This window comes from Eschscholzia californica, unplaced genomic scaffold, assembly GCF_041429995.1.
Source record: "Eschscholzia californica isolate CP2 unplaced genomic scaffold, dmEscCali1.0.p SCAF_3, whole genome shotgun sequence".
In the NCBI taxonomy this organism is placed as follows: Eukaryota; Viridiplantae; Streptophyta; class Magnoliopsida; order Ranunculales; family Papaveraceae; genus Eschscholzia; species Eschscholzia californica.
In genome coordinates this window covers 24,218,487-24,236,416 of record NW_028238420.1, presented here as the reverse complement: position 1 = coordinate 24,236,416, position 17,930 = coordinate 24,218,487, and the positions used below count along the sequence as shown (strand labels likewise).

General features: G+C 39.4%; 1 protein-coding gene across 1 annotated transcript; it reads right to left on the bottom strand.

The window, feature by feature from the left end:
• Window positions 1-13,590: 13,590 nt before the first annotated feature.
• On the bottom strand, window positions 13,591-15,734 carry LOC147549140 (aquaporin NIP1-1-like). Its single transcript, XM_086665057.1, has 5 exons — window positions 15,381-15,734; window positions 14,789-15,013; window positions 14,082-14,279; window positions 13,932-13,993; window positions 13,591-13,824 (listed from the first exon to the last, which is right to left on the bottom strand). The coding sequence occupies exons 1-5, from the start codon at window positions 15,558-15,560 to the stop codon at window positions 13,605-13,607; spliced, it is 885 nt and encodes a 294-aa protein (XP_086521183.1). The 5' UTR covers window positions 15,561-15,734; the 3' UTR covers window positions 13,591-13,604.
• Between the last annotated feature and the right edge of the window lie 2,196 nt (window positions 15,735-17,930).

Here is a 17,930-nt window from a genome sequence, read left to right as displayed (position 1 = left end):
TCTGGGATATCCCAGTCCAACATGGACTAGGAGTCCGAGACTCTCGGGTCTCGGACATCCCAGCGCGTGGAAGATGCGTCTGGGATATCCCAGTCCGAGACGGAATAGGAGTCCGAGACAAGAGCGTCTCGGACATCCCTGACGCGGCTAGGACGCGTTCCGGGGAACCTATTAAGTCTCGGTCTAGGACCGAGAAACTGGACAGTGGTCTGGACGCATTCAGAATGCGTCTGGAGCAACCAGACGCATCTAAGATGCGACTGGAAGCTTCCAGACGCGACTGGGATGCGACCGGAGCATCCAGAAGCGTCTAGGACGCATCTGGACGCGTCCAGAAGGCATCCCAGGTAGGATGGCCCTGCCGTCTATACACAGAAGCGTCTGGGACGCGACTGTGGAGCATGAGCGCATCTCAGACCGAACATCCGAGATGGCATATGTGTTGTCCCAGCCAAAGACACGTACGGGACGCGTCTGGATGTTCCAACACCTCTCGGACTGAGCATCCGAGAAGGGTGAAAGATGACCCGATGGTCTGGACGCGTCAAGGACGCGACCAGAACGCATCCTAGACATCTCACCCGGGATGTCTATGGTCTGTCCTAAGACAGAAGCGTCTAGCTAGGCTAGGACGCGTCTGCCCGAGAGACTGAGCACGACAGGAAGGTGCTATCTCATGGTCCGGACCTTGACCAGGTCATATCAAGGGTTGACCTGAGACCAGTCAAAGGACTTTGACCAGGGTTGACTTGGGTCTTTTTTAGTGTGACTCAAGGGCTTCTAGGCCTTGACCTGAAAGGGAGTTTTTCAGTATTTTTCTCCCGGTTCCGAGCATAGTTTTATTTTTCCGACATTGACCCGGGTTAGAGAAGAGCCCGAATGGAGTTTTTCCATATATTGATTTAGGAAACAATTAAGGAAGAAAGATAATGTGCTTCTAGTTTGAATATTGTGAATATGAAACTTTAGAGCCCATTGGACATAGAGATGTCACATATTCCCACGAATAGCTATACGAGACATAGCAAAACCTAGAAACGAATCTAGGATACATACTTTGTTTATTATGATTGTCATATTATTGTATGTATGGATGTATGTGATTGCGTAGAATAGTATACCTTTAGATAAGATTATCGTTTCTTGTTCTAAGCACAAGAAGTTGTGCCCGAATAATACTTAGAGTATAGGGTCTAAGAATCTATTGACGAACCGAATGATGAGATCATGGTTCAAGTGGGAGTAGTCAATAGAGGTTCTTGGATATGAATCCAAACGAACCATAGGCGAACAAGAAAGAAACTTAAAAGATGAGATCTTTTAAGGGGTAGTACTAAGATTTAACAAATCATTACGCAAACCCACATAAACTTTTACGTAATAAATCATGAATGGTTATGCAAGAGTTCACATTAACGCAACTGGATAAGTTACGTAATAAGTCCCAAAAAGAATTTTGAGTAAAGCCTACCTAGATTAAGACACCTGTTGAGCCCTTGTTCATCGATGGTGGGTCATGCCAAAGCAGGGTGCCATCTTTTACCTCGGGACAATACGGGTAAATCTATGAAGAGGTCTACATGTCTAAATGGTTATTCTCAACGAGTCAGCAAAAGGGTTTTGGATTTCGGGGCTAAAGGACGATTTAATGTTTAAATCGTTAACCAAGAGTCATAGGAGTATGATCAGTAAGGTGTTACTCACCCAGGACGACAAATTAAGGGCAGTGCCAAAGTACGCTTAATTTTGAAGGAATGGGATCTTGGAATTATATTATTCTAAGGGGACAACAAATATAGAATAATATAGGCAAATTGAGAAAAATTGTCAGGATAACAAGTTTAATCACTTTCGCATTTCTTACATGTAGTTTAATTATGACAACAAAAGACTCCAGCAGCATACGCTGGCTTCTGGAAAAAGAAAAGTTGAATGGTGACAACTTTATGGTATGGGAACGGAATCTAGGACTTGTCCTAAGATCCGAACATAAGGCAAACGTGTTAGACACACCTATTCCTGTTCTCAATGAAGATTCGACTGAACAAGAGAGGGAGCAAGAAAGAAATATTCGGAAAAGGTCCGAACCCATAACATGCCTCATGTTGGCAACCATGGAACCTAATCTTCAGGATAAGTTCATAGAAATGGATGCCTACACCATGATTCGACAACTTAGGAATTTGTTCCAAAAGAAGTCAAGAATGGAGAGGTATGAGACTTCAAGAACGATATTGGATATGCGTCTTGAAAAGGGAAAGCCTGTAGGGCCACATGTTTTCAAAATGATTAGTCTTTTTGAAAAACTAAATCGACTGGGAGTCGACAATGGCCGAGATTTCGCCACTGATATTATTTTGCATTCGCTTCATAATGGATTTAACCAATTTAGAATGCACTATAATATGAATGGATGGGACAAATCTCTGGAAGAACTACACGCTATGCTCCAAACAGCCGAAGAGAACATCGCAATAGTTGAACCCAAGAAAGAAGTTCTAATGGTTCATAAAGAAAGGGGAATGAAGAAGGACGGGAAGCAGAAATTCAAAAGGAAGAAAACGGGTAAAGGGAAAGGCAAAGAAGTTGCCATGAACAAAGGTGCCCATTCTGATTCCAAGTGTTTCTATTGCGATGACACGGGCCATTGGAAAAGAAACTGTCCTAAATTCCTGGAAGACAGAAAGAACGGAACTGGGAGTTCCGGTCAAGGTAAAAATTATTAAAAGTTATTCAATTAAATACTAATTCCTCAAGGTATGTGATACCTAAAAGACTTTTATCATTATGAATGACAGGAACAAGGGGGAGCTGAGTATTTATTGAAGAGGAGATGAACCTGTCAAAAGCTAAGAAGGCAAGAGTTGTTGGAAAAGCTCAAGAAGGATCATAGACTCCATAGGCAATACTTTAAGGCAGTTTTAGTATTTTTTTTTCTTTTCAGAACATTGACTCTGTAATGAGATTATGGGGGTGAATAAAATATTTGATATTTTATAATGTTCTTAAAAGAGCATATTTAAACTGTTAAGGAATTATACCGAATGATCCGACTTAGTCATTCTAATCTTGTCAAATAAGCTTGAAAGAACATGAATGAAACTAAAGTTGTTTGGTCACGTATCTCTCAACAAGATCAATCATGGTTTGGACAAAGAAGTTTGACAAGAATTCTCGTGAGAGAACAGAGTTCAGTTAATCGTAGAAACTCATGTTAGACATAAAAGTCTACGATTAATGTGATTAGAATGGACTTAAGACTAGATTTTGGAAAGGTTTTGGAAACAAATCCTAAATCGAGAAGTGGGTCTAGGTGACTAAAGAATATGATGAGATCATAAGTTCAATAGTCATCGATCTTCCAAAATTATAAAAGTCTAATACGAATCTGCCAACCCACTAAAAACCTAGAAAAGCTATAGTGAATAATTGAGTCCATATGGATATGGATATTCTTTTTAGAAAGAGTTCTAAAAACTAGTCAATTATTCTAATGTCTAAAGCGTGTTAGACATAAGTTCTTCGAAAAGAAGAACGGGATTTTCTCACAAATCATCGAAACACAATGAGATTGTTGCTCTCGATGGTGTCTTCATTAAAAGGAGGGTCCTTCAAAGAAGACAAGTGGGAGGAAAAATCGAATAGAATTCGATAAAGAGCAACAAAAGGGAGTAAGGAGTTACTTGCCTTAAAACGAAAGGGAGTAAGGAGTTACTCGCCTTACGAGACGAGGGATGTCGCCTTGAAAATAAGGGACCAATCGCCTAGAAACTTCTTAAGGAGTTAAGAATGTTGCTCAAAAACCCCAATGAGTCTTGAGAAGATTCAAACGGACTATAGCAGAAACCACTCTGAAATTGGACCAGAAATTCAAAGAGATAATAGGGAGAATGGTTAAGTCTTGTTAGACAAGAAGGTAAGTGGGAGTGAAACAAGCTAGTTTCATGCCTTGTATGTAGGAGACATACTCGAGAGGACAGAAGGCGAGGGTAAATTAACTATGGGCATCAACGTCTATGGCGATAGACCAAAAGATGATAAAGACTCGTTCAAAAGGAGTTTTGAAGAGGTCTGAATAAGAAGATCTCTTGGAGAGAAATTCTACCCAACTCCCGTGATGAACATGGGAGAGACACTTATGTTTGAAAACATAAGAACGAACATGAGATGATTGTTGTTTACCCGAACATCTGAGAAGTACTTGGAGTACAAAAGATGTCGTCACCCATACAAGTCAGAAGGTTGAAGAAAGTCATAAAAGTAATCTTCTGAAAATAAAGATAGGAATCTTTTAGGAAGGGCAAACAGGTGGAAAAGAGTTTTTCATGCTGGGCGTCGTTACTAACTCTACTAGATAAGAAAGTAAAATTAGAACTTCGGAAGTACTAATTTCAGTGGGAGAAACTGATATTATCATAAAAGCTTACGAAGGGTTCGAAAGCAAGATAATAACAAAGCGAAGTGAAGAGGAAACTAAACTGACACCTTAGAACGATCATGGAGATGCTCGAATCTAAGGAATTAGGATCAAGGAAGAAGTATCCTAAGAAGACTTGTAAAATTGAGAACGTGAAGGAGTTCACGCGGGTGCTCAAATTTTACAGACTCTTGTTATCTAAAATAAACTAGGTTTATTTCGTCATCTAAATTGTGGTTTAGAATTTAGACGACAGTCCAAAAGGATGGAGTGTTCCAAGTAGGTTTGTTAGATACGTGATCTAATGAAAGGAACCCTACTAAGTGAACATTGAAGCACACCATCTTACTATCCCTGGTCCAGGTCATTAATTGGACAATAATGACTTAAGAAGACTATCATGAGTGATTGACAAGATAACGCTGTTTCTTGGGCTATGGGAATAGGAGTATTCAAAGGTCAACTTCATGGGTGTATAGTTGGACTGGAAACCCGCCGAATGAGAGTACTTCATGAGTTGAAGTTGTAAGTTGTCATAACTCTCATTTAAGCAAATTGGAAAGATTCCTCAAAATATGAGTACTCACTTAGTTTATGGAAGGAATGTCGAACTTTGGTACCGTTAAACGCCATCCGTAAAAAGTGGTTATAAAGACGAAATACTGGGGGAGACAGGATAGACATGAAATTGAGTGGGAGTACAAGAATGGAATATGTTTTCCTGAGTAAAATCAGGATAAAGTATCTCCGGGCTACTTGATGAGAAACAACTTAAAAATGCATGGTCGTGCTCAAACGGATTAAGAGTTAATCGTTTGGATTGGAAGTTGTTCTCGGGATCAAGAGAGTCTGATGAATATGACATATCAGATGGGATACGAAAAAACATGGGAATCGAGCATTGTACTTGTTCTAAGTACAAGTGGGAGACTGAAGGATATATTGCCTCGGTCTGAAGGAATGGTATCCTTCCGAAAGAGTGTCCTTCGACCAAGGTTGCAATGCGCACAATTTGGCGAATAGGATCTTAATGACCTTACCCGGAAGATCATTTGTCTGGTCCAATTAGGGGTCGTAATGCTTAGCTAGAAGCCAACTACGATCGTCGGATCAAGGAGTTGATTCGCGGCTAACATAGACCGGATCCTACTAGGGTTACACATCAGAGTAATGATTTGAACGGAGAGAATTGACTAGAAGGAGAATGGCAAATAAGTGGATTGGATCCATTATTGGTAAGTCCAGATTGATTCGGAGAAGTCCGAAGAGATACAAACATGTCCGGGCCCAAAAGGGAGGCCCGGAAAGGATTTAGGTGGGCCGGCCATGTGATGGCCGACCTAGGCAAAAGGCCGGCCATGTGATGGCCGGTTAGGCCCTAAGTGGGCCGGCCAAGGAAGCCCATAAAGGGCTATGTTGGCCGGCCACTCCAAGTAACCCTAAAGAGGGTATTTTGGGTGTTGCCTTATAATTAGGTTTTAGGAATCCTAGTTGGAGTCTAATACCTCTTCTAGGGATTTTTATATATACCTAATTATACAACCTAAAGAAAGAGAGAAAGTAGAGCTTTTCTGAGGGCTTTTTGAGACAAAGATTTCTCAAGAAGGTCTGAAGTATTAACTGAAAGAGTTTCAGAATATACATCTCAGAGAGAGAGAGAGAAAAAAGGAGTTTTCTCAAGTATCTAGTCAAGAAGAAGGAGTTCTTCATCTCAACCTTCAAGAAGGTCCTAGCTGACTGAAAGGAGGGAGTTCAAGTCATTACTCGGTGTCTCAAGTAGAGGAGCTACACTTGGAGCTCTTATCTTCCGAATACTGGTCGGGATTTAGTTCGTGGGAAAGCGATTAAGAGGTAATCATCTTTCCAATCTAGTTCATTGGTACGTTCATGTATAGATCATGGAAACTAGTGTTAAACATAGAGATGTTTGAGATTCCGCTACCAACACTAGACAATTAGGTGTATGAGATACCCTACCAAACCCCTACAATGGCATCACGAGCCGTTTGCATGAACTATCTTTGACTAGACGAATTAGATTCAAACTTGAACAACTAGATACTAATGTTTATGATGTTTGAATAGAGATTCAAGCATAGTTTGATGAGATCAAATTAGGGTTTTGAATGTGATTCTTGACCTAGAGACACTAAAAACATAGTTTTATGAAAAGAGTTTTCATAAACAAGCTTTAGGTTTTAAGAATTTTGATAAAAATCATCAAAACCATGAAGATTGGTTGATGAATTTGTCAAAAACAGTACCTAACAGCAGCTGGAACAAAGAAAAACCGAAAAGAATTCAGTTGGAACGGTAGAGTTTCCAAAAAGTTTTCCAAAGAAGGAGTTCTTCATCTCAACCTTCAAGAAGGTCCTAGCTGACTGAAAGGAAGGAGTTCAAGTCATTACTCGGTGTCTCAAGTAAAGGGGCTACACTTGGAGCTCTTATCTTCCGAATACTGGTCGGGATTTAGTTCGTGGGAAAGCGATTAAGAGGTAATCATCTTTCCAATCTAGTTCATTGGTATGTTCATGTATAGATCCTGAAAACTAGTGTTAAACATAGAGATGTTTGAGATTCCGCTACCAACACTAGACAATTAGGTGTATGAGATACCCTACCAAACCCCTACATTTTCCAAACACTCCTTGGCCATCTTAGTATCAAAGGACATTGAATCGTAATGGGTCCAACGATGCAGAAATACATTATAGATCAATAGTGTCCAGTGCCCCCCCTTGAGCTGTCTCCCGTTGTTGGTTGACAGATGGGTGCACACACATATAGTATTTCTGGTTTCTCCACATTATTACTCAATGTTCGATTGAGCATTTGTTCGATGGAGGCTTGGTTTACCTCAGCCTTTATCATTGTCTGTTTCATAAACACAAAGTTATCAAAATGTTCACTCATATCAAAGATGATAGGAAAACATCCTAATAACTTAACTTACGTATATTTCCGATGGAAGGCATAGTACACATTTTTTTTTCAATTTCTGGTGATTTGTGAGGAATGAGCTTGCCCAGTTAATGATTTGTGAATCGCACTCCAGATTCATCATTAACATATCCAGTTGTTTCCCACAAATGTCGTTTATTCCGTCGCTGAACCACACTTTTGTACTGCAAATTTTGGAAAAAACATTGTCACCGCTACTAATGTTAGGACATTTCAAGGAATGCTGGGACATTACAGTAACCTACTCGTACCTTTTGTTTCTTTCCCTGGAGAATTCTTCCAACAAACCCTGTTCATGTTCCTTTACATATTTCTAGACAGGGCTTTTTTTCCAGTTTCCAAGCTTCTGCAATTTTGAAGTCTGCTCTTCTGACCTTTGTGCTCCCAACTCTACGATCTCTTCTACATTAATTGTTTTCTTTTGGAGTTGCTTTGCTTTTTCGATCATAGTTCGGGTTCTTGGCTGAGTTTTTACCCTTTTAACCAAAGAGTTTGGTTTGTTTTTATCTTTCTGTTCACCAACTACAGCCATTTCAACATTTGGCTTATCTACAAAATCGTCTTCGGAAGAACTTTCATTCTCGACGATCTCATAATTTTCATATACTTTTGCCACATCGCAAACTTCTGAAAAGAGAGCTGTAGGCCAAGTCAGCTCAAAGTCAAGTTCTTCCATCTCTTTTTGACCTACATTCAAAACACTCGGAAATTGCTTTTACCCTGTTCCCATCACCACACGTTTAACTAGTCAACATTCGATACAAAAGCAAAACTTAACATAAATAATTCTCCAATTCTTGATCAATATATATAAACGTTATCACGAATGTTCTAACATTTTACGTATTTATGTGGAGAAGAACACTTACTTGTTTGTTTCTTATTTATTACTTAGCCGACCACTCTACTGTCGTTCGTGGTAAAAGACATTCTTCAATTGTCGTGGTAAAAGACATCGTGGGAGTACGATAGAACTCTTTTACTTACCGTTTATCAAAAAACTTGTAACAATGGCGGAACAATTTATGTTCATACCAATCATCTGACAAGTAAGTAAGAATTTCAGAGAAGATAGAAAGATTCCACACAAGTTAATACGTTCTTTAAAAAAACTAGAAATAAAACCAACTTAAATCTAAAAAAACAATATTGATTTCTTTATCAATGTAGATTGCAACTAAAACATTATGTTAAATGTTGGAGCATTTTGGTATTTGCTTCAACAGTTTTAACTTCTTTTCAAGCAAAGACAAGAATGTGAACAGAAATAATAAATTTCGTGAGCATTTACTCACTTGACCCAGCTATTTGGCTCTCTGTCTGCTCCTGGTTTTGCACATCCCCTGAAGATTGACCCTTTACAAACTCAGAAATTACCTTCTTACCCTTGTTGTCCATTTCCGCTTCTCCAGTTTGGGCTTCAGCATTATTTTCTTGTTCGTTGCGGGCTTCTACATTTTCTTGTTCGGGAGTTTTTTGTGCTACTTCCTGCTCTACCATTCCTTCATTTCTTACCTCATCTCCACCCTCTAATTTCTTCCACCATCTCCACCATCATCCACCTGCTGCCTCACCTCCTCTCCACTCTCTACCTCTTGGCGACCCTCCACCTCCCGTCCACCCTCTACATCTGTTGCACCAATCACCTCCTGTCCACCTTCTACTTCCTGCCCACCCTCCACATCCTGTCCACCAATCACCTCCTCTCGACCAATCACCTCCTCTCGACCCCCCACCTCCCCTCCGACACCAAAATCAAATTTTAAACCATCATTCTTCTCTTCTCTCTCTTTCTTCATCCTCTCCAATTCCTCTCTTAATACTTCTCTCTCTCTCTCTTAACCAACTGATTCTCTTCTCTCAACCTCTCAACTTCCTCCTTCAATTTTTCATTTTCATCTAAAAGATGAAATTGTTCATCATCATTCATCTCCACCACCACCCTCTCATTGTACTTTAACAACTCTTCCTCTTCAACAGTCTCTGCCTCCAACTCCAGCTTTACCTACAAGGATGGACACAGATGGTTATTATCTCAACACTCCCCAAAATTTGCATACATCCAAATATATGTTCAAACATTCAAAAAAATGCTCCAACATTTCAAACATTGTTACAGAGACATCTGCAATGTTGAAACAGGAATGAGCATGATGTAAAATTATTGTAAATGTTAAAACATATTACATGTTCCTCTTCAATGCTAGCCAATTCTGCTTCCAGTCCTGTACTGAAGAATGGCTCGATCATCCATCGTGCTATTCTTGGACTTACCCCTACTTCCTCTACCAGGTCCTCATGGATCCTGGTATGCATGCAATACCAGTACTACAAAGAAATTAAATACAATTGGTCAGAACTGTTTTTTTGTATCATCAAAAGGAATGACAAAACATATTATAAAATTCCCACACATCCTGCTAAATGTTTAAACATTGTGTGTGTCCCCAAATAATGATGAAACATATAACAGAATGTCAGAACAAACTAATTTGTCTTGTATCATTATAAGAAATTATGAAACATTTGAGTTCATGATAAGGATTACTTACGGGAAGCAGAGTGAGGCAGCCTGAAGCTTTGCTCGGGTCTTCCCAGTGCTTGTTAATTCTCTCCATCATGAAGGAGTGAATAGCTCTGGGCCATGAAACTCTTTTTATCATTCTCTCTGTTTGGAGATTGTGATAAAAACTTCCGACAACCGAGGAGCCGGGAGCTAAAGCAAACAGGAATGTGGCTGCCATGTACATAATCCAGAGTTTCAAGAACTCAATGGCAGGAGCCTTTGTCCTTGCAGCCACACTCAAAGCCCTTTCGATGCTGGGGTCGCCAAAAGATGCAGACTTGCCCTCTACAATACAGTCTCTGAAATACTTGCTCAGAAACTGGTCCTTTGAGGCATCTATGGTGACATTGGCTTGGAATGCTTCATACACCTGTCCTTCCATTGGGACTCCCAACAGCAACATCTCTGGGAGTGAACTGAATCATCTTCCCTCCGATGTTGAAGGCTTGGCTTTCTTTGTCGAAGCACTTCAGCAGATCAAATATGGCCTTATTGGGCTTCTCCATGACATTCTCTTTTCGGAAACTCCCACTGGTCAGTGCCTTAAAGAAGGACCTGAATGGGGAAGCAAACAACATCTTCTTTTGGTCCTCAGTCATGTCCCAAAGAGTAACCCGTGCCACCTTAAAAACTGCTTTTAAATTACATTTGTAATTTAAAGTATTTTTCTTCTTCTGCTCCCTAGCCTTTGTTGGTGGAGCCTCCACCATCGGCTCTCTCGTTTTGGATGTATACGATTGATGCTTCACACAAACAGTAACATATATGTTAGGGCATTCAACAAAATGTTCAACACTACACTGAATGCTACATTACTATAAATAATGACAGATTATTTTGCAATGTGTCTACACAATAAGCCGAGGCCAATGGTTTACATAACTTTTCACAGAACCCAAGCAATAAGGTAGCATTAAGTAACGCAACATTTTACAGAATGACAACACACTAACAAATATGCCAAATCATTATAGGAAATGTGAGAACACAAACAATAATTAGAGGACATTCTCACAGATGTGTATAGAATATCATACCCTTGCCTGTGATGGACTCGCAATTTTCTTGCCTTTTTTGCTAGGCCCAGCGGTGGTTGGCTCTTCGCTAGCCCTCTTTCTAGGGCTAGCTCTTAGTGGAGCCTGTTGTCTGGTTGCAGGAGCATCTCCTTTTTTGTTTGCAGCTTTAACCATCTTTGTTAATTTTTCTGCAAAAATTGATATGTTTGTATTAGACCCCCACATGTTTGAAACAAACCAAAAATGTTTGTACACAACCCAAATGTCTAAACATAACCCTAATTTCTTTAACACAATCCAGAATTTTAAAACAAACCATTCATTTCATCAACAAAGACAAACACCCAAAAATCGAAAACAAAGTACTAAATGTCTCCACAGAAACCTAAATTTCTGATCACAACCCTAAATGCTAAAAGAAACCTAACCTAGAAACTTGATGAAGAACCATAAACACCAAAATTACCTTCTGTGAAGATGCATGCTTCCGAAATCACAAACAAAAACCATAAATGTTTTATCACAAACCAAAATGTAGACAGCAATCACGAAGAACAACAACTTAAGAGCAAGTTAAACCCCAAAAATCAAGATCAAAGTACAAAATCTGAAAGAAGAAACCCTAATTTTTTGAAAACAACCCAAAATGTTCAAACAACCCTAAAACTTTACCAACAACCCTAAAACTTTACCAACAACCAAAAATCTGAAAGAAGAAACCCCAAAAATGTTCAAACAATCCTAAAAATTTACCAACAATAGAGAGAGGAAGAAGATTTAGAGGAAGATCAGAGACGTACCTGTGTTTAATGATGCTCGAACAATAGAGAGAAGCACCGGATTTGTTGAAAGAGAGCGAAATCATGTTGCTTTTGAAGGTTTAATAGAGAGAGATAGTCGCCGGTAACGTTTCGATTCTCAGGGTTAATGGCCTAAATGGTTTCGGTTGAAAAAGAGATAGAGAGAGAGATAGAGAGGCAACGTTTTGAATGAAGAGAGATAGAGATTGATCGAGATAGAGAGGCAGCGTTTGAATGAAGAGAGATAGAGAGGGTTAGTGTGTCTAATCAAGTGTGTGAGAGAGAGAGCGTTTTTACCAAGAGAGGAGTCTAATCAGTCAGAGAGAGAAAGAGAGAGGCTGGCATGTGTTTGGGCGGGAAATGAGTGATGGACATAAGAGGTAAGTATTTCTTTTGGGGGGATAGGAAGGTAACATCACATTTTGGGTTTTTTTTGAGATATAATTCCCTATTGGGTTGGATTTCATATTTGGGCTCCTTTTTTGGGCCTTAGATTTATCCTCTCTTTTCCTGTAAGGTTATAGTACTAATAGCGTTGCAAATAGTGGAGTCAAAGGTTTGTGGAAAGAACCACATTGTCATGTTGGAAATATTGGAGTCAAAGGTTTGTGGAAAGAACCACATTGTCCCGTTGGTTGTTGTTGATAAGTTGGGATGTTGTTGTTGATAAGTTGGGATACCTAACTGAGAGTGGAATTGGAAGTGTTGTGAATAGGAGGGAGTGATTTGGGATCCAGTAGGCAGTAGTCATTCCAAATGTTAATGTTGGTGCCTTTATGAATTTCCCAGAAAATGAGACTTTTGATGGAGGAGTGGTGTTTGACGATGGCTTTCCAGACCCACGGGTGAGCTGGTTTAGCCGTAACTTGGACATTGGTGGTCGGAAGGTACTTTCCTTTAAGGAATTTGACCCATATCGCCTCAGCATCCGTGTGAAGGCGCCAAACTAATTTACTCAAGAAGGCCTGGTTATCTAGGCCAGGGAGACGCAACCTTAGCCCCCCTAGTTGCTTAGGGAGATAGATAGAGGACTATTTCATGGTGTGAATGGTTTTGGTTATTCCCCACCCAAAATGACCGTTGTGCGGTCTCAATGCGTTGGTATGTAAGAGAACTTGTGTATCTTCTTCACTAATGTCAAGGCCTTCTAGGTCTAACTGATGTAATTACTATGAGAGATCCCCCACACCTAAGGAAAAGTCCTTTGTGGCAATAATTTTCCTCTATAACCACCTGGGCCCAAGAAGTTTCTAATGTTTCCTTACTTTTTCATCCATTCCCCAAGCCCGACAGTCACATGTTTTGCTTTTGCAGAAGGCGCATTGAGCTGACGAACAGGGCCTACTATCATTTTAGGCTTGCATTTTAGCATCTAACCAAAATTTTGGGCATTTCCCTAAACAATGTGGGACTATATTACACTCCACTCTACATTGTTATTTGACCAAACCTAAACCGCCGCAATGATGGTGTGGTTAAAGTATTCGTTCAACCTGCATAATATACCGATTTTCCTTTTAGAAACTACTACACTCAATAATTAACCAGTTTGACGTGTAATAGTTGACGGACAGTCTATGATGACTAAAGCTTGGGTTACACACATTATCATGCGAGTCATAACGCTACCGGACCAGTTCTGATTTGTCATTTGTCATTTGTCATATACTAAAAAGGAGTTTTCTGTAGGGAAGACTAACCAATTCACTCATGTTTACAAAGCATTAGTGGGGTTATGAACAATATTCCAACACACATAAGTGTTAAGACAGACCTTTAGGGGCAACAAGTACATGTTTGAGACTACTAGAAGTTGGCCTCAATATCTGATTTATTTATTTTCTTTAAATGCTTGAGTCTCTTCTTATGCTTTTGTGGAAGGAACCACTCCTAGTAATCTCACGCAATGGCTTGTTGGTGAAACGGATCACATTATATGCCCATGCACCTGCTATAGCCCCTACAGTTGGTGCTACTAGATAAACCCAAATTGATTGATAACGATTTGCTATTATTGCGGGTCCCAAACTCCTTGCTGGATTCATTGATGCCCCCGAAATTGGCCTACGTAAGTTTGAAAAATACTATTTCATTCTTTCTCATAATGTGTGTCTAATAAGAGATATATATGAAGAGTTTGTTCTTTAGTAAATAATAAGAGAAATATATACCCGGCAAAAAGTACGTTTAGTAAGACTGTCGATCCCACTGCAAGGCCAGCAAGTTCACCAATCTGCAATAGTCGCGAACAAAAGTTACTTAGAGAACCATAGGCACCCCTTTCATATATTAAGGAAATTGGGTAATTTAGAGAAGCTTACAGCTCTGTTATCGGTAGCAACACCAGATATTACAAACATGAGATAGAAGGTGATAATGAACTCAAGAACGAAAGATTGGGAATTAGAACCGGTTGGTATGGTACCGGAGAAGTGCTCGTGATGTCCTCCAAAAATCAACCTTAGTGTACCACTCGCAAGGGTCGATCCTATGACTTGAGCCGCTACATATGCAGGTACCTACAACAATAGATTAAGCGAGATTAAGTCATGAGACTTCTTATTGATTTGTGGCCAATACAAAAGGTAAAGCAATATATTAACAAAAAAAAATTATATGAACAAAAATGATCGGATCTGATATTTGATATTTGGCTTCTATATAATTGAGGTACTTTTATTACCGTGCAGGTGTCAAATTACAGTAAAGTGGACCCTAGGATAGGAGGGATGTCATTTCCCCTTTATTAAACTTGAAATTGATATGGCATCATTAACCATATCATATATATCATATAAAATTCTCTAATATTGTCAAATTAAGTATCAAACAATATACTAATTAAATATTTTACATAAAAAATATGATTCATAATCAAATCAAAAGTCTTGGTTTTCTTAAAAAAATGGAAATGTGAACATCACAATGTGAATGTTGGCTTAAATAACAGATGTATAGTCAACAACAAACAAAACTAATTGAATAATGAAAACAAGGAAACCAAAATTATGGTTGGCATAGTAATTACCTGTTTCCATGGGAATCTCCGGCAAGTAGCGAAGGCAACCGTGACGGCCGGATTAAAATGAGCACCGGAGATATGACCGACTGCATAAACCATGACAGTTACAACAAGTCCCCATACTATGGAGATACCAGGGAGGGTGACAACTTTGTCCCTGCTCAGGTTCACAACAACTGAACCACACCCTGCAAATATTACAAAATATGTCCCGAACATCTCCGCTATCAACTGTTTGTGCACCAAAAGAATAAAACCCGATATGAATTAGTCATTAATTAATCAATACAATATCATATTCTTCATGAAGTTAATCATGAACATTAGAAAATCATTAATATTGATTGAAATCTAAAATGGGTCATTCAGAAAACAAAAGTGGTAGGAAACAAGAAATAACCAGATAAACTCTACGTAAAAATCCTATGTGGATTGTCGTGATTCGTACTTTCGATAATTTTAATCTACTAACCAGAGAATCAAGGCAACCTACATAAGATTTCTGCCCACAGAGAATCTGCTTAGTTTTCCTTGTTCTCTAGCATTACTCAAAAAAGAAAAATGGAGGAGAGAGAAAGAGTTGAGTAAATTTAAGAACCTTTTGTAAGAAAGGGACAGAGATGGAAAATTCTCTATGATCTTGAGGAGAAGAAGAAGAAGCTGGAGGAGGATTCTTGATTTCAGAATCTTTTACATTAAGGACAACTCCATCCATTGGTTTTCGCTGTTGGTTAAGAGTTCCATTAATAATACTATCAGACATTTGCTGATCAGCCATTATTAGGATTTTAAATTTGATAGAGGAAGGTTGAGTGATGGAAGGAGATAACTACTGGTGATGTGAAGAAAAGAAAATATCACTTGATATTTATAGATAGGCATGAAGAAGGTGAAATTTTTTTGTCTAGTACTAAATTTTTTACAAGGGTTGAATGACATCTTGGTTACTAGTGAAGGAATGAGAGATATTTGTGTTTATTTGGCTAGCTAGGAGAATGGGTTATCTTAATATGTGACTGACTTCTCTCTCAAACTCTTTCTTTCTTTTGGAAAGTAAATGTTAAATAAATCTAATTAGTTTTACTGATTCTAAAATTATTCAATTGATTGGTTACCAATTTAAAATGTGGTCGGGAGCACGTGTTAAAAGAAAATCTAATATAAATAATACAGAGGAGATAGAGGGGAAGGAGGGTGTATGTAGAAGAATGGAGATATGTAGATGTGTGAAAAGGGTCTAAAAAGGAGGCATTGAAAGCTGCTTCAACAACCAGCCCGTAAAACAATGAATATACACCTAAATAACAATGTATAATTCAAGTTAAAAAAAAGTTATGCATCCATATACACATTTTAGTCCACCCGATATATAAATATTTTTAGGCGCCACATACTTTTTATTTTTGAAATACTCTTCAAGCACAATTTTTGATTGAACCCATTTGTCAATGATGATAATACCCTTATTTTTCCTACGAGATCACTTCTAACCCTAAAAAACTCGACGACAGTTGAGGAAGAGAAAGAGAGAGAGGGGACGACTTCGACTTTTTTCATGCTCAATTCTCCATGTTTTTTTATCAAATCATCAGGCAGGTTTAGGATGTTTGAATCTCCTTAATTGTTGTTTGAAATCGAATTTTTAGGATTTTCCAGAGAGAAACATTCAAGCCTTTGTAAATAGTTTGCAAGTTTTCATAACATTTTCAAGCTTTCACGAACATGTTGCAAGCCTTAGCCAACATTTACAATAGGTTTGAATCACTTCGCAAACTATTTGCAAGCAGTTTCAATCAAAGCAGTATTATTGAATATAGAAGAATCCTAAATTTTCGCTCCCTATAGTGGGGAGATAAACTTCTTATCAGAATATACAGTGAGAAAAATTGATTTTAGGTTTAGATAGAAAACCTGAAACCCAAGTGTCACTTAGAAATTTACTGCAAATATTTTACAAACATATTACAACCCCTGCAGCGAAATATTGCAAATGGTTTACAAATCATTATAACCTTATTTACAAATAACCACAAACCACTGTAACTATGTCGCAAAGCATTGCAAACAATTGCAATTGTTGCTGCAAAGTATGGCAAAGGCTTGCAAGCCATTGTGACCTTGTTTGCAAAGTTTTGCAAACCATTGCAAAACCTACTGCAAAGCATTGGAAATGGTTACACACTTGTTCGGAAGGGGGATCTCTCTAGTAAAATCACCAGTTCGATAACCCGAACCCTTTTCATTACTTTTTCGGAACTAACCGCTTCTTCAAAATCCATCAGGCAGACATGTCGTCGGGAGATTACACACCTGGTGGGGTCCGGAGTATGTCTCTTAACCAGACTGTATTCGTAGCAGCTATTAAGCGACTCAAAGTCGAACGCCGACAACAAGAAAGGGAGATTGCGCGGCTGCGAGAAGACCTCCGCACAATCGAGGCAATAATGAGGAAGGTGGCACTGGAAACTCATCAGTCTCCTCTTGAGCAGGAGGTGCTGGAATCCAGGAGCCCCGAGGGCCCGAAGGTTCCCGGTCTAGAACATTACCGGGGACAGGAGGACCCATCGAGGTTTCTCAAAAACTACGTTGTGGTAATGAGCTTCTACACGACTAATCAAGACATCTGGCGCGCAGTCTTTGCGACCACCTTAAAAGGACCAGCACAAGCGTGGTATCCTTCGAAGAACTTACGCAAGCCTTTCTCGAGGCTTTCATGGATAAACAAATCGAAGAACGAGTAAACACTCCTAATAGGGGACGTCATGGCGATTACAGAGCATCAAACTTTAACAGTCACAATACCATAGTCAGATCATCAGGAACCTTTTAAAGAGCAGAAGCGAACCTCGAACGGATACGTAACCTAACACTTATCGAGACACTGGCTCAACACATATCAGATCTGATACAACATCTCAACGACACGACCAAAACGCTGGTGGAGGAGCTCGAACGAAAGAAAGAATTCAACCAAGAGGAAAGCTAGAAGAGAAAAACTGCAGAACCAGAGCCGGGGACATGGGATGAGATTAATGTCATTGCCAGAGGCCTAGTTCACGAAGAGAGCAGGGGAAACAAAAGGCGCAGAAAGGAGGACGAAATTATAACGCTCGCGGCGCCACGCGTCGAGAAAATGCCCCCCGTGGTC